The sequence below is a fragment of the Alligator mississippiensis genome, chromosome 12 (genome assembly GCF_030867095.1).
Source record: "Alligator mississippiensis isolate rAllMis1 chromosome 12, rAllMis1, whole genome shotgun sequence".
Classification (NCBI taxonomy): Eukaryota; Metazoa; Chordata; order Crocodylia; family Alligatoridae; genus Alligator; species Alligator mississippiensis.
In genome coordinates this window covers 57,797,257-57,822,323 of record NC_081835.1, presented here as the reverse complement: position 1 = coordinate 57,822,323, position 25,067 = coordinate 57,797,257, and the positions used below count along the sequence as shown (strand labels likewise).

Genomic DNA, 25,067 nt, shown 5'->3' with positions numbered 1-25,067 from the left:
TCCCAACTAGGGGAATTGCCCATTAGAAGTGATATTAGCTCAGACTGTACATCCTGCAGGTAGCTAGTTTCTACTGTTTCTATATAGCCAAGAAGGTGCCATCAGGCATTAGAGATTAATACCACTAAAATAACTGTTAAATAGCAATGTCTTTCAATTAATAACTTACTTGAAGGCCAGATTCATATTGACAATGTCTGAAATTCTGAATCCTACTACATACAACTGAGGTAATTAAACTTTCCACCTCCTCCACATTACATGAAATCCTGTAACTATGACAACCTTGTGTGTGGCTGGCCCAATATATTGACTACAACAAACACAATATAAAATATTAATGGAGGCAGAGAACAAAAAAGATTGCACTCTTTAAATTCTAAGCTCAGCTACTAGTTTGTGAGATAAGAAAGTCTCCTTCTCACTTGCCTAAGACCTGCAGAACAACTCACTGTTGTCATCAAGCGTACATCAGAATCCATCAGAGTTCCATGGGCAGAACTGATGTATGTGCCAGGAACACCGTACCTCAGCGGAGTCCTCGTCTTTTCCATAGTCTGTGCTGCCTACAATGGGCTCCTTCTCCCTCATCCATGACTCAGCTTCATTAGCATCAGCAAAGTACTGCTGTGCTTGCAAGGAGTCCTCCAAATCTTGTCGCCTCTGAGATGCCTTTGCTTTAAGTGATTCCCATTTCTGGTTCAGTTCATTCAATTTGATTTTTACATCCTCAGCAGCAAAGTGTCCTAAATAACAGGAGAGTAGGTTTTGAAACTAGCTAGAGAGATAAGAAACTAAAAAAGACTGAAATACTTTCATTTTTAATACCAGAGGAAGTTATATTTGCGTAGACCTTTTTAGTTTACACAGCGGTTAGTCCAAACTATGTTTGCTGAAGGTGATGTCCTTGGCACTAATTGGAGGATATTCTCAGAGTGAGCTAGGAACATTTCAGCCACTGAAAACAAGACAGGCTACTCCTAATCATTTCCCGTCTGTCTGTTTACAGCTATGATGGGAAAGAACAATTCTTTCTACAACTGGATTTCCTATACTATGTAAAGATCACGATTCAGAAAACCGGTTTGAATTCTGGAGCTAAGTACTTAAGTTTAGCTCTCAAGTCGAAACTGCTCAGTAAGAGAGACTAATGCGAACATAAATGCATTGGCAGCATAAGCTACAGATTTATTGTTTCTTTTGATTGTTATTTATCAAGGTGCCTAAGAGCAGAAGCCTTAAAAAACAAACAAATACTACAAGATCAAACATAGAGTCACACGTTAGGAAATAAAATATCACTTATCCATTTGATACAACAGTTACTTTACACCAATAGGTAGGTGACTAAAAAAGCAGCAGAAAGAAATCTGTTAACTAGGGAACACAAGTTCCTTCAGGACCTCACATATTATTTCTAAGTCAGCAAGAGCAGCCAGCCAAAAACTTTCCACTGTTTAATTCCACTGGCATCTACAATTCCACATGTGCAAGCTAATGTAAGATGGTAGTAACAGTTACACTGTACAGGGCTAGAGAAGAATGCAAAGAATTTTGAACTTTTAAACTAGAAGGGATTAAAGTATTTAGACGCACCTTCTTCCACCATTGCATTTCCTTTCTGGGTAACTGCTTTAATACGAGGTTCATGGCCTGCAATTTCTGCCTGCAAGGCTTGATGTTTTTTTAGCAGGTTCTGGACACCAATTAAATCTTTGCCTGAAAGAGGGAGAAGCATATATCAACGTATCTGTAAGAAAGCCACTAGGCAAAACAAAAGCTTCCAGCCAGAAACAGAGCAACTGATTTTCACAAGACTGAGTCAGGAAGTAGGTCTGATTACAAACTAGATCCATCACAACAAAGAGAGAGAGACACAGACACTTTGCAGGTTAAGTCAGCAATGACTGCAGCATATATAATTCAAACCAGTGTTAAGGATAAACCTTACAACAGACATTTTAATGAGTCTCACACAGTGTTGCAGGGAGACAGTTTGGTTGGATAATTCCATTATCTGGTGTTCACCTAACTGGATACAAAAGCTCAGGATATACCAACCTCGGTTTGTGGAAGCTGCAATAGGTTCCTTCTCTCTAATCCAGGTTTCTTCATCTTCAACATCACGGAAAAGTTGCTGCAGGCGGAGAGAATCAGCAAGCTTCTGCTTGCGAGCTACCATGGGATCCTTCAGTGCTTCATAGCGAGCCACTAAAGCTTCTTGTTTCTTCTTGATATTGTCAGCGTCAAAGTGTCCAGCCTCCTGGAACTGGCGAGCTTGGATGGTAATACCATCAATACGATCCTAAAATTTAATTCAGCAACAGCATTAGGTTAGGGTCTTCCAAGACATTTTAGGCTTTGAATATGCCTGGTATGTGTGGAGTCAGGCTGTCGTGCAACACTGAAGTTTGAAATCATCACTTGCATTGCGGTAGTGCTTGAACATGAAAGTAAAATTGAACCAGAAACTATTTTTTTTTTTCCCCCGAACTGTCCAAGTTGAGAGAACTAAAGAAAACAGAATAGTTAAGTGAATTTTTTTCATGAATACAGAGGAAGGACAGTTTTATGCTTTTTCCTAAGGCACTAGAATAAGAATTAGTATGTTTGTGTTCAACTCTTGGCTTTTGCCACACTTCCTGGGCAACCCTGGGAAGTCATTGACTGTGCCTCAGTTCCCCATCTGTAAAATAAGAATAACCTTCCTCTTTTTGTTTGCCTTGCATATTTAAATCTAGAAGCATTTTGGACAGTTATCTTTCCGTATATCTGTATGGGACTAATGTAGGTATATAGGAGACCCCAATTTCTGCAAGAATCTGCAAGAGGCAATGATTTTTTTTTTTTTTTTTTTTTTAATTAATGATAAACTAGTGTCAGCCAAGTGATATTCAGAGCACAGGTAAGTACATCTGTTTTTCAGACGCATGCTATTTTTTAAGTCTGGAAACACACCCTCAAAGCAAGACACAAGGAAAATTCCAAATTCCAATAACTTTTTCAATGTGCCAACTTTGTCCAAATCTAGTTGGGAGGGGAATTCAACAAGTTTAATAAAGTTAAAAGCAAGCCACTTCTAATATATTACTGGAATTTAGACTCCCTTGCTGTGGATTTTGGTGTTTTAAAGTGGACAGATTGTCTTCAACTTTTAAAAAGTCTTTTGTTTTTACAATTAATTTTTTGTATTAAGTTAATGAAAAAAAGTGGTGAGAGGTATAATCCCCTTATGATAAGAACGGCACATCAAATTTTAAAGGAGATATTCAGTAGCTAGAGTATAGCGCGTATTTATAGGCTGGTATATGGATCTTCAAAGTATCTCTTCCCAGAGTAATGCTGTGTTGGCAGCAAGTCAAGGGTATCAACTTTTACTTTTCACTCCTTTCAACTTAGTCATTTTAAAAAAGAAAACTAAACCTTTGTTCCCAGGGAAAGGTCTTGCTTATCAAACCTTAGTATAAACTCTGCCAGCTAAGAGGTATACTCCTGGCAACCACATATTTATAATAATTCTGGACCCCAAAAGGTATTAGTAAACAGTGTCATATTTAAGTACAATATCTAGCAGTGTCAAATCTAACTACCAAATGAATGAGCAGATACTTATGGGAAGGTGGAAAGGAAGGCCCCATTTTCCCCATACCTGGTGAGCAGTAACATCTGCCTCCAGCAAAGCATGTTTCTTCTGAAGGTTCTGAACATTGGTAAGATCTTTTCCATAATCATCAGAAGCCAAATGTCCCTCCACCTCATACAACCATAGCTCAATGTCTTCCACGTTGCGGTTAAATTGCTGCTGCTGGTTGGCTTCTCTCAGCTTTATTCCTACAGGTTAGAAAGAGAGGAGAAAGAAAGATAGCTTACCTTCCATTTCACTTAAACTTACTGCTTACTTATTGTTCTGAGCTGACATCTCTAGCAACTTATCAAAAAAAGAAACAGTCATTCTACATCCCCTTTATCCTTGTGTCTCAGGCTCACTACCATCATACCTTTGAGCTCGGTAGCCTCCAGGAGCTTTTTCCACAAGCTGATGACTTCATTCATGCGAGCTGCCACTTCATCTGATGCATAGTGTTTCACATCAATCAACTTCTGGCCAGCTTTCTCCAAAGCATCAATGCGACTTTGATTTGCAGAAAGCTCTGCCTCAAAAGCTTGATGTTTCTGAACTTTTCCTTGCAGGTTTGATGGGTCCTACAGGTAAGAAAGGGAAAGAACATGTAGTCTGAATTAGACTTCTACAAAAAACCCCAGTTCTAACAATTACTCAGAAAGAGTCTTAAAACTGGAATACAAGAGTGAAATTGCATAATCTACTATAACAATACCCAACCGATGGACTCTCCATCACTAGTATGTAGCAAAAATACACTGGTCAACTGAGAAACGTGTAAATTGGGTGCTGAAATAAATGATGTAATGTAAAATGACTTGTAGATACAAGTACAAAGTTAGACAGCAGCCTGTTTTATCCAGAAAGTGAGAATTTGTTTGCTCAGGGTTGAAATTTTCTTCTTGGGGAAAAAAGGAAGATCATTTTTTTTCTGGCTGCCATCGATAAAGCAAACAGCATCTGGAAATAAGTGCTGTAGAACACTAAAGCATACATGTTCCTATTTTACCTTGTAAGCCTCATCTGTTGCAGTTTTCATTTTTTCATTGACCCAACTCTTTAGTTCATCAGAGTCTCGGAAAAACTGCTGCAAATGGAACGAGTCTTCTAGTTGGGCACGGCGGCACATAGCTCTGTTATGCAGTGCATTCCGCCGACTCAGCAGCTAAAAAAGAAAGGCAAAGATTGGTAGCGAATTCTCAGCCCAAGAACTTCCACCAGATACTTGCTTCCTGCAATTCCAATTATCTATCCTGCCTTTGCAATATCACTTATTACTTTCTTTCCTACAACATACTAGCCAAGATGGGAGAAGTGTTATTTTAAACTTACAGCATCTCTGCGTGTAGCAACGTCATCCATGGCATAATGGTTATTCTGAATCAGTTTAGTAGCAAATTCATCCAATGCCTAAAACAAAAGTGATTTTCATTCATTTGGAATACTGGGAATGTTTATGCAAATTTATGTTGGAGACAGACCCTCAAAGACGTACCCCAGTAAAATTAACTAACAAGTTATTTTTTAATCCTCCTGTATCTGTACCATTTTCCTCAGGATATCATGTTATGTCCAGATACTGAAAAACTTACAGCACCCGTAAGAAATTGGATGCTTTAAACAACTGAAGCATCATTCAAAAGAAGGCAGGCAGGGGGATACGAGTACTGGATTACTTGGTGCCCCGAGCCAGAGGTCAAACCACATCCAGTCTCCTTCAACAATAAGGTTCTATTTGAGGGGGGGAAATTCTGTTCCACGCACTATTCAGGATTATGCTTCAAACAAAGTAATTTTTTCTGCTGTTCCCCAACACTCCTCTGTACTCAACCAGTAAAGTCACTTGTGGTTGGCTCCTTATTCACTTAGTGAATATATCCAGTGTAATCATCTTACTGTGATTTTCTCCTCCTGTGCACTGAGGGATTTCTCAAAGTCCTCATGCTTCTTTAGCAGAGCCTCAACACTGTCCAGAGAATCGCCTAGGTCTTCATTTAGGAGGAATGCCTAGAGAAGGGAAACAGCCACATTAGTTACCTTGTATTACTACTCCCAATCCTCCTAAAGTCAACTCAAGCATGCAGCACAGGGCCCAACATAATGTGATTTTGTGAGGAAGTATGAGGTGAAGTTCCTTCCTTCTATTTTTGGCAGCTGAGATTTACATCTCTCAACTGAAGTGAAAAGGAACAACATCTTGTGAGTTACTGCTTGTATTAGAGAAACACAAGGCCAATTCATCAGAACTGGCAGGCTTGCAGCACAGGACTAAAATACTAGAGATGTGGCAACCCAGAGACAAAGCCATTAACAGCTTTGATGAGGCTCATATACTCCCCCACGCATCCCAGGGTATGCCTAGCTTCAGCCAATACAATTTATCATACTGAAGCAAATTAATGAATGCAAGCAAAGGCATTAAGAAATTAAATCAGTCTTTTCCTCTTTCTGGAAGAACCAAATGTATGCTAAGTGAGTTATCTCACCAAGCACTGCCTGCTGTGCAACTGAGACTCACTTCTTGCTTGCTCATCCAGTTATCCACTTGTTCTGTGTCTCTGTAGAAGAGCTGTAGGTCCATACATTGTTCATACTGCTGTCTGCGAAGTTCCCACAGCTCTAGGAGGGCCGCTCTTTCATCTGAAAGGATGGTCAGCTAATAGGAGAGAAAGACATACATGCTCAGTACAGTCACTTCAGCCCACAAGAGTGGCTCATTTTCATCTCAATAATGGCAACTTCAAGCATAGCCTCTATAAAGCAGTGGTTGTACAAAAGGGCTGGAGTTCCTGGGTCATTGAGTCAGTGCCTAGTTACTGGCAGCAGTCAGACCATACAACCCTTTTTCATAAACTTACCTCGCTCCATCTTAAGAGCATTTTTTTTGCCCTGATACAGGCAGAAGGAAGGCTGGTTCAGAACCTCTGTCCTCGAATGTTCAGGAACCTTTTTAGAATTTGCAGCCAAAATTTATTCTTGCGTATGAACTAGACACTAGTTCTTATGCCAATACTGTCCTTTAACTTAATCAGCTTTTCAACTTTTCCCCCCTCCCTCCCTCTGCACTAGTTAGCTGTAGATGGTAAATCATGTCCTGTTCCCCATCCCCTACCAAGCCTTCGTTTTGCTAAGCTGAACAATCTACCCCCTTTCAGTTGTCTGGCTTTTGTTTTTGCCACTTTTTCAGTCTGCAGATCTTTGAAATCCTGCAAGCCCTAACCCCTACCATGGCACTTAAGAGGTCTGATTCTCTAACTTTTTTAGTCTGTAGATTGCAAAAAACACACCATCTGTGACAGCCAATGGTGGTGTGAAGCACTTTGTTCCTTGTACCTTTCATTACCTCCCACAGCACGTACGAAAATCTGGCTACTTGGACATGCTTTTGCCCCCAGATGATTCCTTTATTTTACCCAAGGAGGATAAAGTAATTTTCATTTCAAATGAAGGGTGTCAATCTAAGGGGAAGTGGGGTACATCCTAGTGAGATAAATACTTTCAAGAATAGAGTCTTAAATTAAGTGTTTCTCACTGAGAGGAATAAAAAAAAATGTACAGAATTCTTCCAATCTTTCTTTCATTAAGAGCTGCCTAACCTACCTTTTCTTTAACTTCATCAGAGGCATAGTGCCCAGCAGCCAGCAAGGATTGACCAGACTCATCAGCAGACTTAAAACTGTCTTCATGGGCATCAATTTCTCCCTATGGCAAACAATATACAAAATGAGCTTCCAAAATGTTAATGAAAAAAGACTTTACAATATCATTAAGTCTGAAGCCATATCCTCAAACCCAGTACTGAAAACAAAGCCAAAGACAGCCAAGTTCAAAGTATTAACTGACATTCAATTAACGTTAATTAGATATTATGCTATCTACGAAACTGGAATTGAATCCCTTGGCTTAATAATACAGATACAATTCAAATTCAAAAGTATCTAACAAATATAGGCTACAAGTCAGATTACAAGTTATCTTCCTGTCAGCTATTTGCAGAATCCTTATAGGTTCGAACATTAAGTGAACACTCAGAGGAAGTTCAACTGAGCTCAACTTTAGTCCACACAGAAAGAGAAAACTAAACGAATATGATGCGAACATACTTAAGTAAAAGGACAGACAAGAAACAGTAAACTTGCTACCTGAAACTATCAAGTGAAAAGCCTACAGCATAGTGCATGTGGAAAAAGCACAAAAATAATCAGCAATAATTCTGAAAAGCTCACGGATTTCAATACTACAGTAGGACCAAACAATTACAAAGGCTGGTGTTAAACCTATACAAATAAAGAAGCCTCCAAGGGATGACTATCAGATTCAATTATGTGACTATTATTACCTTATGCTCCTGGTGCCTGTCAAGCAGGGCTTCAGCTCCAGCCACATCATTTGCAAGTTCATCAGCATTAATTAGAGCCTTCATTTCAGTCACCCAGCTAGTGAGGTCACGGAAGTCAGCAAGGAAGCGCTGAAGTCTGTGGACAACAAGTAACAGAAGTCAGGAGTCATTAACATGTACAGGGCATTTATCAGCCAAATTATAGTCCACATCAGGCAAAAAAAAATAAGCCATTTTTGATGCAGTCAATTTTCTTTATATCAGTGCTGATCTGATATCAGACCAATATATCTGCGTACTTCTAATCGGAGCAGTTCAGTTCAACGTTTCATCTGTTTAAGGATCTTGCCTCAGGCAATAGCCAACATCTGAAGCTTCAGAGGAAGAAGCAAGGACCCCAAAATGGACAAATGTACATGTGTGTATGAAAAGCTCTTCTATAGTAAACAATATTTTTTTTTTGCCCAATATAAAATGAGGGATGAAAGAGTTTGACCTGTGTCCTGAAGCATGAAGGTTTATAGCTCTTATTTCTCTCTCTGCCTTTTGTGGATTATTTCCAAGTGTCTGAGAAGCTACCAACAGGCATTGTTTTGAAAGCATAAGTCTCTTTTTGGCTCGTAAGTCACTGACAACATTCCTCTGGAAGCAAGGTTACATTTGTATGCAATCACTGTTCTCTGAAATACTACATCATGCAAACTTTGGAAATGGCCTCTTCCTTCCTCCTCCTCTCCACAGCCCTGCATTATATTTACATTGGGATAGAGTCCTCCCTGTGCTACAGGATTCCTACCTGTAGGAGTCATTCAGGCGAGCATGCCTCTCTGCTGCCAGAGTGCGGATCTGTTCCCAATTTGTGATCAGCTCCTCCCGTTTCACTTGTATCTGAGAAGCGTTTATTGGGTGCGACTGCTGCAGCCGGTCAGCTTCTGCACACAGAGCCTTTACCTAGATACAGTCACAAACAACAATAACTATAAGCTCATTTTAGGCTGGCTACACTATACACATTATAATTAAAGAACCTCTTCTGGGCACCTTGTCTTCCAGGGCTGCAAGGTCTCGCTCCAGGCCCTCATGCTTGCGTAGCAGAGCCTGCACGCTGGCTAAGTCTCTACCAAAATCATCGGAGGCCATGAGTTGTTCTTTCTCTTTAATCCAGCCTATGGTTTCATCCACATCCCTTCAAAAAGAAGATATAAGAGATCAATCCCAATTAATCTCTTTTACAGGGAAAGTAAATGCCTTCTACCTGTTGCAAACATACTGATGATAAAGAAGCTTTAGTAAGTTAAGCCTAGGAAAACTGGCTGGAATCTAATTATGCTTTATACCTCAATGATATGCCATTTTTCTATGTTTGGGGATTATATGCCCTCAGTGGGTGTAAAGCCAGATCAGGATCCATGACTTCTGTCAGTAGCAGGCCACTGTCTACACTCTTCTGAGCATATAGGATCAATGTCCATGACTGCCAGGATCCTTTTCCTCCCTCATCTCAAGAATCCCTAAAGTGCTATCAACAGTAGAGATGAGGGTAATAAGAACAATCTATCAAGAACTGAATGACTTCATGCTGACAGATTTGCTGACAACAGGTTAAGACAGATATTTCTTCAGTGCTTATCCATCAAATAGAACAATGGGAAATAAAAAGGGGCATGACGGAAAAAACAGAGCATTTTCTACAAGTCATGCTAGCTGTTCTAAGTTCTGTAAGGGGGAACAAAGAATAGGATTGCAAATGAGAACAGGATGGCAAGCATTCAAACAACTTTAAATGCAGCAAAACGAATGAGTAGCTGTTTGCATACACTGCAACATCCAAACACGGAAATGTTTTGAACAGGTCTAGCTGAGCTCATACCGATTAAAGCGCTGAACTTCAGCTGCTCCAAAGAGTTTCCCCTGCCTTTGAAGGGCTAGTCCCTTAAGGCGTTGCCAACTTGCATTTACTTCATCCTGTTTAGCTTTGATCATTTCCTCCTCGGGGTGTTGTTCCTAGGAAGCAAGAGTAAAAAAAGAAGAATCACTTCCACTCTGTGGATTTCTGTCAATGGCAGCTCTTGTGTGTTCCTATGAAGTCAACCTATTGTTTCCTCTTAAATCTCTTAATTTCATCCTTTCACTGTAACATCAGCAGTCAAGTACTCAATGCTTTCACAAAATGCTGCATAAGAATAAGGTTCTTTGTATACTGCAGGGACCTGGAATGTCTTGGAATGCTACAGTTCCCAAATGAGAAACTCAGTGGAGAAAAATGACATGCCAGTCTTTCATGACAGCACAGACAGAGCCTTTAGGAGATGCTGGTGAATACTTCTGCAAACAAATCCTCTTTGGATGTTCCCTGGCAAACCACTGGTCAAGTTCCGTAGCACAAGATACTCTGAGTTTTGCCCCCAGATGAAAAAGTAATATGCCCACAGATCTACCCCACGTACAAGGTACAGATACAGTTATCTTCAAGCTCTGTCACCATGAACAAAAATAAAGGTGTAGCAAGGGGTGAATATTTCCTGTGCCAAGACATTTACCTGGATTAGTTTACCAGCAAATTGGTTCACTTCATTAACTCTTTCTTCATGGGCTGCCAGGTCTGTCTGAAACTCTTCAAATTTCTTTTGTAAAACCTCAACATGCTCCAGGTCCTGGCCCAGCTCCTCCGATGTCACTATTGCCTCCTAGCGTTCAAGGAAGCCAGAATATCAGTTTAAACCAAGCCAACACAGAGAAACTACAGGTAGACATGTAAAAGCTAGTCTTAAGAAAGTGTCATTACAAAGACAAAGAGGAAAACAACAACTTAAAATATCATGATGTTTTGAACCCAATTTTAAAGACATGGCCTTAAGTTGACAAAATATTTTTTTAATTTCACATCTACATCTGTTTATTTGCTCAACCCACCATATCTACAAGCACTATTTAGGGTTAGTATACTAAAACATTTAATAAGAGCTTTTCCCAATGTGCTTGCTTTGTTCATTTAACTATACTTTGTCTAGTCAGTTGCACTACAGTCAGTTTTTCTGGTTGTTTGTGTGGTTTCTTCCCACATTGACCTAAGGTTTTTTAAAAACAAATAGTTATGTAAAAACCTATGGCAAAACTCAAAACAGGAAGATAACTTGGAGTAGGTGCAGTTACTGAAGTTACATTTTTATTCATTTTTGGACAACAACTAGATTTCGAATTGACAGTGTCAGATTCTAACAAGAAAAACTTCATGAAATGTTTCATAGTATTTAGTGGCAGTTACTCAGGATTTATAGTTTCAACCCACAGCGACTCAAACAATGAGTCATCATTAAGTAAACCAAGCTGATCATCTTGTGGCTTTTAAGCTTAGCCTTGTGGTCTGTGGTTCTGCTTCCTCAAAGTTCAAGCTAGAAGTGAACAACTGTCCTGCAGAACAAGATCCTGCAATGGTTACCTAAAGAGATTTCACACAACAGAAAAAGATACACTTGTGCTTTTCAACAAGTAGACAATCCCTTGTCATCTTGGTTCAATTTTAGCTTATACACCTAAAACTTTGCTTTTATATGCTACTGTTTTCACTATAGTTCAGTTAAATCAATAGGAGAAATAACACAGGCCTCCTCTTAAGGAAAAAAGAAAGTCTGCCAAAAACCTGATAGTTTCCTAAACTTACAATGATTTCCTCTTATCTTTTTTTAATACATCATTTTCTATAATTCTATTGGCAAGCACCAGAAGAGAAAAGTATGCTTTGCAAGCCTGCTACATATCACACGTAAGTAACTTCAATAATTCTTATAATCCTATTTAAATACCTTCTGATGCTTAACTGTACCAGGACGATGGAGATTGTGATAAAACATCTCCATACAAACTAACTGAAGTTCCCTTTGTGAAACTGGGATATTGTAGAGGCTTTATGATGGTAATGGAACTTCTCTTGGGTATACTATATATACCTTGTCAATGATCCAGTCCAAAACATCTTCACATTCTCTTAAGTACTGCACCAGCTTCTGTGCTTGTAGTAGTTTGACTCCCTTCTCCCGCATTTTCTCAAGCAGAAGCTCCCAGAGTCGATGAAGTTCCTGTAGTCGAGTCTGAAATAGCAGAATAAGATGCAGGCATTAATAATACTATGTTGTAGGCGATGAAAGTTTGCAATGCAGTAATTTTCTGCACTCTTAAAATCATGGAAAATTTCCAGCTGAATCTCACTCCCTTCAAGTTTCTGTTAGATAGTGAATGAACTTTACAGCAGTTTTAACTTCAGTCTGCAAATGATATTTAGTAGGTCAGCATAACATTTAATGCAAGCAAACTGCACAAATAGGGACCTGGTAAGCCTTTGTCAGTTAGCAGGACCACCACATAGCTACGTATTTCAAGAGAGCTTTCAGAGGCTGGAAACGAGATAAATTGCTGGTGCCACCCTTAAATGCTGCTAATTTTTTCAAATGAAAATGAACTCCCTTTCAATTGGGGTTTCTTAGCACTTCAGGGTTAAGTTTTATGCCCTTTTATTTACATTTAAAGGACAGAAGTTTGCTTTGAGTTCACTTGCATCAATTCACACCCATTATTAACCATTTTTGGCACTAGTGAGTTAAAATGGGAAGTTAATCTTTACTATACTAGGCCAATATAGAAGTGTTGGAAGATCCTGGCAACTATAAAATAATGGGCCTCTGCCTGTATTCTGTTTCCAAAACACTGGGAGTGTCTGTAAAACAAAAGAAAAAAACCCACGCACACACCACTTGCAAAACAGGAAGATATCTATTCTACCCATCTTCCTATGCTTTGCTCATCAAAAATTGAAACTTGAAAGTCAGGCTAGAGGAGCATTGGGATATCTAACATAAGCATTTTGTAAAGGCATTTATATGTTCTACTCTGAAAGTTTAAAGAGCAGAAAGATGTCACGCAACTCAAGTTTCTAACGCAGTCCAATAGCAAGGTGCAAACCATCCACGAAGGAAAAAAAAACCAGAGGCATTCCAGCAGAAAATGAAAGCAACACTGCACAGACAAAAATTCACCTACTCGTATGTGGGACCCAACTTGAGTAGCAGTTACTATTGGGCGCTGTGCAGTCCTGTATGGCGTGAAAGACTAAACCATTAACAGACAGTTACCATTCCAAACAGAATACAAATTGGGTTGTACACTGATCAGGATGGCCTAAGATTTTAAATATTTTTTTTGTTTTTAAGTGGACCACATAACATATATATTTTTACCTCTGCTTAAGAAAAATTGCAAGACAAAAATGTCCTCATGCAAGAAGGTTTCTAAGGCTACAATTACTTTATAGCATTTTTCCATAACTCAAACAACCCAGAGTGTTTATTGCTGCTTCTGAAGGACACCACTTTTTCTTTGACTTAAGTAATAAACAAAAATATCAGTAAATTTAGTACCTGTAACAAGAGGGTCCCTTGTCACTGTATTTCTCTCTCTTTTTTAAAGGGGTTTACCTTCTTAAGTTTAAGATTCAACAAAGGAAGAGCTTTAAAATATTTGAAAGGTTTATTAAGAGGGTAGGCAGGCAGAAACAATAGTAGAGTACTTATTGGTTTGTCCAATTAGTGCTCAAGGAATACTTGGAAAAGGTGGACATTTACCCTGCAAGAGCACTAAAAAGACTGGGCGAATAAAAAGAGTAAAAGCAGGTAAAGCCTAGTCAGGAAGTAAATTAGAAGAGGAAAGAATATGTGGGAGTCAGAATAAACAGAAAATGTAGCTAAAGGCTGTTAAATGTAGCTAAAGGCAGTTAAAAAGCTGGACAAGTTAGCATTTTAATAATTCCATGATGTATCAAAACAAATCATAAGCATCAAAAGAAGTTTAAAAAAAAATACGTTTGGTTTTGGGATACATAGCTTTGGGGATCTGGAGAGAAGAATTTCCAAAAAAAACAAAATGAGTAGAGTCCATTGGAGGGACAGCTTGGTTACTGCTGATGGGGAAGTAGTCATCCTAAAAGCTGGCTTGCCACAGATTTGAAAAAGGGAAAGCGTAGCACCAGGAGTTCTTAACACAAGAAGTGGTGGGACATTGATTTATATCACCAAACTGCAATCCAGACCATGTGTATCAGTGACCATAAAGTATGGGTTTAATTCTGTTGGCCTGAGGTTTTATTCTTGTAGAATTTCAATCTCCAAAGTCTAACAGTAAAATTGCACACATCTCTAATGGATTACTATAGAAAGTTAATGACTTGGGCACAGTATTTAAAAAGTAGAAAAAAGTTAAGTATGCATCACCCACTCCTACATTAGGTGCACCTGCTTTATGGCGATATGCAGCCTTGAGAACTGCCAATATAATCCAATGACCCAGCTCACATGTGCCTGCATCACAGTACAAAACAGACTTACTGGGATTTTTCCTTTCAAGCTCCCCACTGAGCCCAGTGTGACAGGTGTTCAGAGAGGAACAAGCCCAAAAGTACAAGCTTTCTTCCTTATTTCACTAACTAAACAGCCTTCATAATTTCTTTTAAGAGAAGCTTTAAAAATTAGTTATCTCCATGCAATCTACAGGCATTTATGGAAGGGTTTATAGTGGAAAAAGATTTCTAAACACTCACTCTTATAGTTTCAGATGCAAAATGCCCTTCATTAATCATCTGATTTCCAGTTTCGTCCAGTTTAATGATTGCCCCTGAATTGGCCTGAACCTCAGCTTCAAAGGCCTGGTGCTTCTGCAGTTTTCCCTGTAAGAAAAACGTCAAACAACATGACACCTGCAAAATACAGCACGTGTCTTCTCTCTACCACCCAGAACTTTGAAAATATTTTACACATTTGTAGTACTGATCCACCCAAACTGTAAAACAGTGCAAATGAAATCCTAGCTGTACCATATGTTTCAGGGGTGGATTCAAACATCTCAATTTTAGTTATTCTTTGTTTGTGTGCTTCAGACTTTTCAAATGTTTGCAAGCCCATTCAGCAAGTCCCACTCACATAGCACCAGTCTACAAAATTAGTCTTTGGGGAAACAGTAAGAATTTACCCACATCTATTTATGTAATTCAAGTGTCTACTGGATGCCAGAAATACCTACATTTGTATTGACGCTACAGTGCCCCGAGTTCCCACAAGGTTTTAGCAATGAATCCATTATTACAATCATTTCATTCACACCAATTCAGAAACCAGCTTATGACAAAAGTTTTTAGGACCTTTGAGAGTTCCAACACCTTCTATCATAGTTTCAGCTACATGAAAGAATGTTCTACTCATCCCCCCAGGTGAACCTGGTATGTCCAGAAGCTAGTGGCACAGAAGCATAAAGGTAGGAGACAGAACAAGGACTTGCCTGTAGATTGGTTGGGTCTTTGTAATTCTCATCAGATGCAATTTGGAGTTTCTCCTGGATCCATTTTTCCAGCTCATCTGCATCACGTTGGAAAAACTGGAATCGATAGGAATCTTCAAGTTTTTGGCGCCTCAGAGAAGACAATTCCTTGAACCTGTGGTACCGGTCCAAGACTTGCTGGCGCCTTTCTTGGATGTCCTCTGCCGTTTCCAGAACTTTTACCCCACTTGGATCCATTTTCTGAAAGTCAAGAGGTTTCGATTAATACGTTGTTTATAACATTAAACAAAGACAGAGCAAAGAGAGATCTAAGTAAGGAAAGTCTGTTTTGTTTGTCACACACGGTGTACTTAAAATCCTAGTGATTCTTGTATAAGAATCCCTTCTAGCAGGAAAGCCTTGATAAGCAAATGCCTACAAAGACACCACTTGTTCCTTAAAGGTTGGGACATGAGTCAATCTCTCCACCAACATAAAAGTATCACCCATCTTGAAAAGTACTATGCAATTATCCAACAGAAATGTCAAACAAATACTAAGCATATAAAAAAGGGAAACTTGCTCCTTTCTTTCTTTGGTATAAATTTGTGAAAGTTAGAAGCTTTATGTAAAATCATACAAAACAACAGAACCAAAACAAATATATTCCTGCTCTTTACGATGGCCTAAGGACCCTATATATACACATCCTGCCCACTTCCTTACATAGTTAAGCTTGTAGAGTAAGACTCTGTGCCTACATAACTCTTTCAACAGCTAACAGGAAGGGAGGAGAATGGTAAATTCAAGGACACTGACATCTTGCATGGATCTTTTCCAGCTGTGCATCTTGACTAAGTTCTTTTGCTATGATTCATGTTCAGGTAGCAAAAGGACGGAATAGTGCATAGCTGCATCTACTTTCCATTAAAAGTTTAACTCTTTTCATCTTTATCAATATTTAAATGGAAAGAGGCAACTTGTTCTTTCAATGCCACAAGCACCGATTAAATATTACAGATATTTATAGTATTTATAAGTGGAATACAAAATAAAATTATTTATTATTCTCTATGGCTTTAAGATGCCACACAATCACCCACTTAATCAGTCAGAGCACGTACAAAGACGCTTTTGCAACTAATACTCTGTGCTTGAAAATAAAAAAAAAAGTATTTAATTCATACTTCAATGTGCATGTAAATGCCTCCACAATTCTACGTGTGCCAAGATGGAAATGTAGACTGCTTACAGACATGAACAAAAACTAACAAGCTGCTCTTTACTTCTGGGCATGTGCTGTGCTCAGTGTGGGGGTGCACTGAGCTGAAGAGGTAGTGCATGTTTGACCTGGCTCACCCAATATCTATAGAGGTGGGCAATTACTTTGGCTGCAGGGCCACTTAACGAGTTTTGGTCAACTATCAAGGGCCACAAAGGTAGCCCCACCCCTTGATAAGTGCCGCATCCCTTGGCCATTTCAAACATCTACTACTTATTTTAATTGTATTTTAAAACACATTTTTGTCCTGATTTATGTGCATTTGCTTAGTGTATCCAGAAGCAATTGCATAATAGCTCAAAATATAGTCTTTCTGTTGTACATTGTGTATGGTGGGGTTTGGGGGTGTGGGTATGGTGCATGGGTGTGGAGGGTATGGGGTGTGTGAGTGGGGTCAGTCCTTGGAGTCCCTGGAGTTGCATGCGGTGGCAGCAAGCAGGGCCAGCCCCACCCATCCCTGCAACACACAAATCCCACCCAAGTCCCTGGCTCTGTTGGCCACGTGTGGGGCCAGCCCCACAGCAGGCAGCTCCCGTGCTCCCACCCATCCGCAGCCACCTGTGGTAGCAGCATGCAGGGCCAGTCCAGCTCTGCCCCATAGTGCAGTTTCCCACATTCATGCCCTGCTTTGCCCGGCGGGAGTCCCTGGCCCCAGCCCAGTGAGGCCACACCTGGATTCCCAGGCTCACAGGCAGAGAGGCTGGGCACAGCCACAGGATGACCAGCAAAAGTTCTGTCAGGCCGGCAGAGGCTTCTTGTCTCTAGAGGCCCCTGGTTCAGGGCTGGGGCGGGTCAGGCCAAGCTGGGGTTGGGGCAAGCAGTTTGTTTAAACACAGCAGCACCTTCCATGGCGATGCAACCAAGGCCAGGGCTTAAGGAGGGGCCCCGAAGGCTGGATGGAAGTGTCTGGCAGGCTGTATTTTGCCCACCCCTGGTCTATATAGATCAGGTGCTTCCATGGGGCTTTCTGGCACTTATCTAGTAGCTGATTGAATCAGCTTTAGATAAAGACACCAAAAACCCCTGCTGAAGCACCTGGTCTATACAGACACTGGGGAGCCGGGTCAAGCTAACACACTGCCTTTTCTGGTAAAGCACTGTTTTTTTTTCTCCCCCCCATGTCTGTCAGTGTCCATGGCCCAAAGAATGTACCAACTGTGAAAGAAGAAAATTAATAGAAAAATCACATATGAAGAAAGACTGAGGATTCTCTCAAGAAATGTGTCAAATGAGGAATTGAGTCACCAGTCAGAAACACTTTCTGTACAATTAAATGGAAAATTCCACAGGTGGGCGAATCTGTTCTAGCCGTGCTTCCTCTTCAGATTCCAGACAATTGGAAAGGGACCATCCGATAGAAGGGAACACATGGCAGCGAGTTCACATTCCAGCTCTCTTCCCATAGTCACTCCCTCCTCCAGGAAGCCATTTCAGCAGCAGTTGTTACTCTGGTGAACTCTGAGCCCCAACTGCATTGCAGCAGTTTAAGGAGGGGAAGGAAAGTCTGTTATACTTCCCTTTTCTAAGCAATATAATTGGCATCCCCCATCAGGTATTTTTCAAAAGAGCACATGAAAACATCTGCATGTTCTGTATGATATATATCTAGGTCAAACCTCAATCTAACAAATTTGAGTACATAAATCATCACCCCCTCCCCCCCCAGTATGAAATTGGCTTGAAACAAAAACACCCACCCCAAACCCCTGGTTGCTCTTCCTACTGCTATATTCAATCTTGACCCGTTCCCTCTAGAAACGGGGGTAACATGGAGAATATGAACCACACTGCTAAAATGCATTTCTCTGGAGCTTTCCACAAGCCATCAGGACATGCACATTTTTTTTTAAATAGTATTCAGCAGCACTGGAGCTGGGTTTTATTCTGAAATTGATACGAACTTGCTTCTTCTTTCTCTGCTGCTTATTCTATTATTTGTAAGGCTGGGAAAAAATGAAGTCCCTTTCTTCTTTAGATTCCAATGTCATGCTTTTCTTTGGTTGTAAATCTATATGCGGAAATTAAAAATGCTTTCCACAGTTTATATGCACAACTTATTGTAAATTAAGAGTCAGTCCCCTATTTAAAATGGAAAAATCTATTTTGTAATTCAATTTATTAACTGCTTTGCCCCTTGCTATGCAAAGCAGCTTGTCTTTTTACTGGAATATGCAAAAAGAAAGACTTTCTTTGTGACTACAGTAAGTAGAGCCAGTCAATTGTAAAAGAAGTGCTTTGGTCTAGCAATAATGGACTGTTCTTTCCTGCAGCAAATCAGCTGACGTCAGCACGTCTGTGTTCTGCCAAAATGTGATCAGCAGTCACTGGGGAGCTCCAAACATGAAAGTCATCGATGCTGCAGCGTGATGCAGTCTGCATTCAATGTTTTCACTTGAGAACTGCAGTAACCCTGTCTGGAACTGGAGAGTGATGCATCAACCTGTTCCTAAGTATTCAGAGGTATAAATGCAGAGGTAAAATACATCTCCATTTCTCAAACAGCTTCAACAATATAAAAAAAAAGGAAGCTACAAAGCAAGGGGGCAGGGTTCCGTTTTGTTTTTTAAATATATCTGTATCACAAATATTGCTGCAGTTCAGATGTACGCAAGGTTGCTAGCTCAACACCAGATAACTGACTTCATTCCTGGGCTGTGTACTTACAGACATCACATTCCACTCATTACTGCCGGCTGCCTGAGACTGGTATGGCGCAGAGACCAGCCCCTCCCACTGCAATCTGCACTGGGCTGATAAGGTCAGACAGGCAGAAAGTTCCAGGCTGTTCAGGAAAGCTGAATTAAATAGGTTATTTCTTCCTAAAATCCTCAGTCTTCCAGGTAGCTAAAACAATTGTCAGAAAAATAGCTCCGAACTGATAAATCCTCTTTAAATGCTTTATAACCACTCAAAAATTTCCATTATTCCTTCATACTGCAGCACAATTTTCAAAGATCATACATCTGTTTAACACTATCTGGGAAAAGTTCACAAGTTTGCATTTTTCAAGTTATAATCACAGTTTCCATTTTAAAATTTGATAGTTAATGGTCAATGAGCAAATTGAATTTTAGAACAAAGCATATCTGTTACTGCCAGAACACTGCAAATTAATTGTATGCCGAGAATTAGTCTTCAAAAGACAAATTCTTAAAAAAAAGGAATGCTAAGCACTTGAATAGGAACATTCAACTGTGGATATTTATAGATACTGCAATGCAACAGTCGTGATGTCAGCAACATCATTCAACCATTCAAAACAACTGCATCTAGGTGGGTTAAACAGGAATTATAGCGGTGCTACCAGAACAGATACAACTAAGTGGCTGTCAGCATTTCCACTATTAAAATCAGTGTTCAGGGGTTTAAAGACTTGACTATAAAATGTGTTAAGTGCTGAAGCTCTACACACAAAACCTTAGCAGAAAGCATTTTTATTCCACAAAACTTGAAAAAGAACAACCCAGTATTTTGGTGCTCAGGACCTCAAAAAACCCTTGAAGAAACATCTTTTAAAATAAGCCCTTGTATATTTATTGTATATACAGAACACATTTGCAGCAAGCAATGGGCTGTTACATGTTAATGGACTCTTATCTCGAGGAACAAATGGCTAGCAATATCAGATGATTTTTTTTATGCATGGATAATCATCTTAAACCTCTGATCTATGTTAACTCTACAATACAGGTTATTTCCCTTCCTGGTGAAGGAAGAGAAAGAGTGAGGATTCTTATTAAGTGTCTAGAAAGTCAAATCCTGCACATGTAAAATGACCCTTTGAAGAAAAGAGTGCAGAATCCTGCTTTCACTATGGCCATTTAGAGCTTCCTCAAGATTTTAAAGTAGGACCAAGCTACCCTGTGAACACTTCACACATACAGAGGGTTTCAACTGTTAAACCCACTGTATAAGCTAATTTTGGTATGACTGTAGTAAATACGAGGTATCTGAAGTGAATCTCAGAACTTCTGAGAAGGATATGTAGAGGCACTGCTACTTTGTAGGGCTCTGAAAGCAGTTTTTGCACAGTATTATGTTATAAAGGCCGTAAAGAAGCCATTGCAGCATACTGTATCAACTCCCAAATTGTACTAAGGATTTAAAAAAGTAAAAAAAAAAAAAATCAAAACCTTCTTTAGACACTGCTATAGAAGGGGAAATTAACTCCCACTTCATTTACTTTACTGTGGTTTTAAAAGAATATAAATTAAATCTGCAAAATACACAACTGGTACTGTGGATGGAATTTTTGCTGCAATGCCATACTATGTCCAAATATCCCAGGTAAGAAAGGTCACCCAATTCTCCAAGACGACTGTAAATCCCACACAAAAATGGGAAGCTTAAGAAAACTGTTGCAATAGAACCAAGGAATTTGGGTTTTGTATGTGTTTAAAATCAGACTATTTAATATGATATATTTTTGTATAGACTAGCTGCAGAGTTCCTATTTTAAAAGAATCTGGCAGTGCATTTGTTACAAGTATAAGGAGACAGAATCCCACAAATGGAATTTCTATGTGGGATTGAAGCAAAAAATACAGCAATCTGCTTTGGACTGATGGTGCATGCACTGACTTAAACATATATTTAAAGTATGCAAGGCTGTCAGAGTGATTTCCTTTATTTTGTTTTAAAATAATACCATTCCAATTAGCCCATGTAAATTGAGGATGATGTACAACAGCTCATCTACTAATTTGGTTCACTGTGTACTCTTGGTACAGCCATTTAATGTAGCTATGCAGAGGTAGGCAGGGACTGCACTCTGCACTGAAGATCCCAAGAAAGCAAATTACCTTGACTGCATTGCAGGAACACTGGAGTTTAGAATTAACATGATCTTTCTGCAGTTAACCTCTGAACCTCTAATTCCTACCTTAACATCATCTTGTAATGACCACCTTTTCTCTGTATTTCAGATATATAAAACGCGTTTCATTCTGTATTAGGAGCAGTGTAAAGTCAACTTCATTACCTGCCTCAAAATTCTGTGCATTAATACTATACATGGTTTATTTTTGGTTTTTTTTGGTTTGTTTGTTTGTTTCTTAAAGTCACACCACACAATGCTAGCTATCCAGCCACAATGCAGAGATTATACATCTGTTCAAAGAATGGGGCAGGAACAAAAGTCAACTCTTTTTGATTTACAGTATTTTCAATATGTGGTATGTTACAGTAGATTTTCAGATGCTGTAATCAAAGATATTATCTTGGCCAATAGCTTTTTAAGGCAAATTATCTTTTAGAAAATTAAAATCCACATCACCAGAAGCAGAAGATCATACAAAACCATCATAAGGAATTCACAATGTGTAAGCATCATGCTTCACAGCAGAAGGAAGAAAGCAGTAATATTAGATTAAAAGCATTCCAGAATCAGCACTCCAAAGGGCAAAGAAAGTACCTGCTCTATTTTTATGCTCTATATACACACAAACTCTCAAGTGGCTTTTTGTACAAGGATGTCATCACTGCAATGAGGCAGGCAAATCAAAAAAATGGCAATTCTACTACATGCATATTGTAAAAATACCTGGACTATGACTTTACGAAATGATGACAACATGTTGGTGGAATGTAGAGAGTCTGAAACCAAGATAACATTCCACTAACTATAAATGTTTAGAACGCAAGTAAAGCATGTACATTGTCAAAAATTGTATCACAGAATCACACCTCTTCTCCCCCAGCCATAAAATAATTTGGAACAACTGTGAGGCAGGCTTCTGCATAAAAGTTAAAACCAGTAATACAATGAAATGAATGCTATTGACAGCTGGCTTAAGATGCATACACATTTTCAACTAAAAACCCCCTAAAAATAAAATTAAAAGGACAAAATAACAAGTAAAGAAAACAACTAGTTGTGGCAACCTGTTAAATAAAGATTCAAATGCTAGCACGGCTTAAATTTAAGATTTTAAAAACATGTAATGCACAAGCATTAAATGCCTTCTTAAACACTGAAGATTAATCTCTCTTGTAACATGCACACAAATAACATCTATAAACAGGAAAAATTGGGGGGACTCATTTAATAGCTGGCAGATTTGGCCAATACACTGTGCTATTACTTGTTCAGTTCCCTGCAGGCTCTAGCCTGCATTTCCCCTTGGGTACACTGCAATCTGCGTTGTAGTACATGGACAACTGCAGTTTTATGTGCCTTTGTGCTTGCTGGAGCTACTGCTTATTCATCATGGCATTTCCACAGCATCATGTGTATCAACTGCAGCAGTAAAAAGGCAGTTTGCCACTTTATTTGATCCACAGTCAGCCATGGAAGCACAGTGCTGACCTGCACTTTGCAGTCTCCTCCAGGAGCATCTGCAGCCTGCTCCACCCCATTATTCTGATGCCTGCTCCTGGGCAAATGGAAAAAACAAATGCCTATGTTCTACTATAGGTGGGGGAAGGCATAACACTTAAAAATTACTTGCCCCAAGCTGATGGGAAGTCAAATATTTTATCATCCCCAAAATGAGTCTGTTTTATTAGTCTATTACAGGCAATACTAGCTATAAAATTCTATACAGTTTTATTTTCATGAAGTGATGAGGGCTGGTTATAAAACACAAAACCTCGCCAATATGAATCATCATACCCAGAAGTGCCAACCTGTCTGAAAAGCATGAGACTCCTTTTACCTTCCTTGTACAAAGGGAAAGATGGCAAACAAGGTTTAAGACTCCTCTTTCAGCCTGTTTTTTATTGCTGCTTTGATCTTGTTTCTGAGCACCACACTAAGGAGCTCAAAAGCAATGCACCATCTACATTTTTTTTAAATCAATAGAGTCTTAAGCCTACCCTTCCAAATGTATGACTTCTGCTACTGCAGCAGAGACGTAAATTAAGCAAGCATCATCTACCTAATCTGGGTTCAATCGTTTTCTATACACCAGCACTGCTGTTGCCAAATTTATGAGACTTTTTCACGATGCTGCAGAAACCTTCCTATTTTTCAATCCTTTTGTTCCTTCTTTTCTGCACACATCTTACATACGCTTCACTCAATGCAATTTTTCATGGCAAGACCCATTTGTTAACTGCAGCTAAATGACAAGGCTACCCAGCAATTTTTCTGTTAAAGAAACATATTCTGAAGCCATCCAAAGCCTTGATCAAGGCCTCTCACAAGAGGAATCAGTAAAATCTTCTGGCAGAACCAGAAGGAATCAAAGCCATAAGGAACAGTCTTGATGTAAGAGATTTTTTTCCAGAAAAAGATATAGCATCATTCTCCAGGGTTCCCCCCTCCTCCCCCTTTGCGTCCATCCTCCACCTCAGCACAACTGTCTTCCAATGTAAATCTACCTGGCAAATTGCTCTGCATCAGGTCTATTTTGAATGAACTGGAAAACATTATTCTATGGAAAAAAATATTCCAATTAGAAAACAACAACAACAACAACAACAACAACATCCGATTAGCAGCAGCAAAACACGCGGGGACACCTGGAATATCAAAGAAAGGGTTTATTCTTTGAATCCTGGCAGGAGCGGCTGCAGGAAGGACAGGCCAAGGCTCATGTCCTCCCCCGCCCTGCGCGGGGCAGCCGCGGGCAGACGGACGCGCTTTAGCACCGCACCGCGGGGGCGATGCTCTGGGACTGCAGGATGAAGAGGAAAAAACAAACAAACCAGATGAGCCAGGGACAGTCCCCAGGAGCTCGCAGCCTCCCTACAACGCGGGGCTGGAAGACCAGAGCTGTTTTTCCCACAGCCTCTCCCCGTGGGGTGAGGGGGAAGGACCGAGCTGTGTGGGTGCGGTTACAGTCCAGGGCCGGGGGTCTGCAGCCCCGCCGCCTCCACACTCTCGGGCTTTGCTGACCATGGCCGGGCCTCGCCTAGGCTCGGGCGCCGAGCGGGATCCTGCCGCAGGGGCGGGCCCGCCGCGACCCCCTCCCCGCTCGAGGGCGGCGGGCGCAGGGCCGCTGCACCTGCCTCTAACGGCTGCGTCAGGAGGGGGAAGGGAGCTCGGCTCCGACCCGCATCCCCGCCCCAGCTCACCGGGTCTGTGCCGGGTTCACCGCCGCGCCTCACCTCTCCACTCCCCGCGGCCCTCACACACTGACTGCTCACGCCGGCCGCCGCGGTCCCTTTTATAGGGCGGTCTGGGGTGACGTCAGCGCCGCAGAGCGCGCCCTGGGCACGGCTGGAGCCGAGCGGCCTCGGAGGGGATCGGCGCGCGCGGGCCCCGCCCACCCGAGGCGGTGCACTGCCGAGGGAAGCCGGAGAAAGACGAGCGATTCCGGAAAGAGACGAGCGGCCCGGGAGGGGCGGCCTGGGCGCAGGCCGAGCCTGTGTAAGGCCTGGCTGCCAGAGCTGCCCCAGCAGGGGTTGTGGTTGTCTGGGCTAGGCTGGGCTGGTTTCGTTTGTGTCCCTGAAAGCTGCTGTAAAAACTCAAATTCGGTTGGTATTTTTTATTTTTTCCATTCATTGCATTTGTGCTAGTCATTTTGAAAGGTGCTGCAGCAGAGATATAAAGAACAAAATTAACATTGAAAGCACCCTCA

The 25,067-nt window shown here is 40.5% G+C and overlaps 1 protein-coding gene across 1 annotated transcript in view; it reads right to left on the bottom strand.

Annotated features, from left to right (window-relative positions):
• Nucleotides 1–24,657, bottom strand: part of SPTAN1 (spectrin alpha, non-erythrocytic 1) — a 61,408-nt gene extending 36,751 nt beyond the window's left edge. The window contains exons 1-19 of the mRNA XM_059715600.1: nt 24,562–24,657; nt 15,282–15,521; nt 14,548–14,673; nt 11,909–12,049; nt 10,502–10,648; nt 9,832–9,965; nt 9,003–9,147; nt 8,758–8,912; nt 7,962–8,097; nt 7,223–7,324; nt 6,141–6,278; nt 5,519–5,629; nt 4,955–5,032; nt 4,632–4,787; nt 3,999–4,203; nt 3,650–3,831; nt 2,062–2,305; nt 1,597–1,719; nt 529–746 (exon numbers count right to left, since the gene is read on the bottom strand). Of these exons, the coding sequence (XP_059571583.1) occupies nt 529–746; nt 1,597–1,719; nt 2,062–2,305; nt 3,650–3,831; nt 3,999–4,203; nt 4,632–4,787; nt 4,955–5,032; nt 5,519–5,629; nt 6,141–6,278; nt 7,223–7,324; nt 7,962–8,097; nt 8,758–8,912; nt 9,003–9,147; nt 9,832–9,965; nt 10,502–10,648; nt 11,909–12,049; nt 14,548–14,673; nt 15,282–15,518 (2,778 nt within the window). The 5' untranslated portion in view covers nt 15,519–15,521; nt 24,562–24,657. The remainder of the gene's footprint in view (nt 1–528; nt 747–1,596; nt 1,720–2,061; nt 2,306–3,649; nt 3,832–3,998; nt 4,204–4,631; nt 4,788–4,954; nt 5,033–5,518; nt 5,630–6,140; nt 6,279–7,222; nt 7,325–7,961; nt 8,098–8,757; nt 8,913–9,002; nt 9,148–9,831; nt 9,966–10,501; nt 10,649–11,908; nt 12,050–14,547; nt 14,674–15,281; nt 15,522–24,561) is intronic.
• Nucleotides 24,658–25,067: the final 410 nt, after the last annotated feature.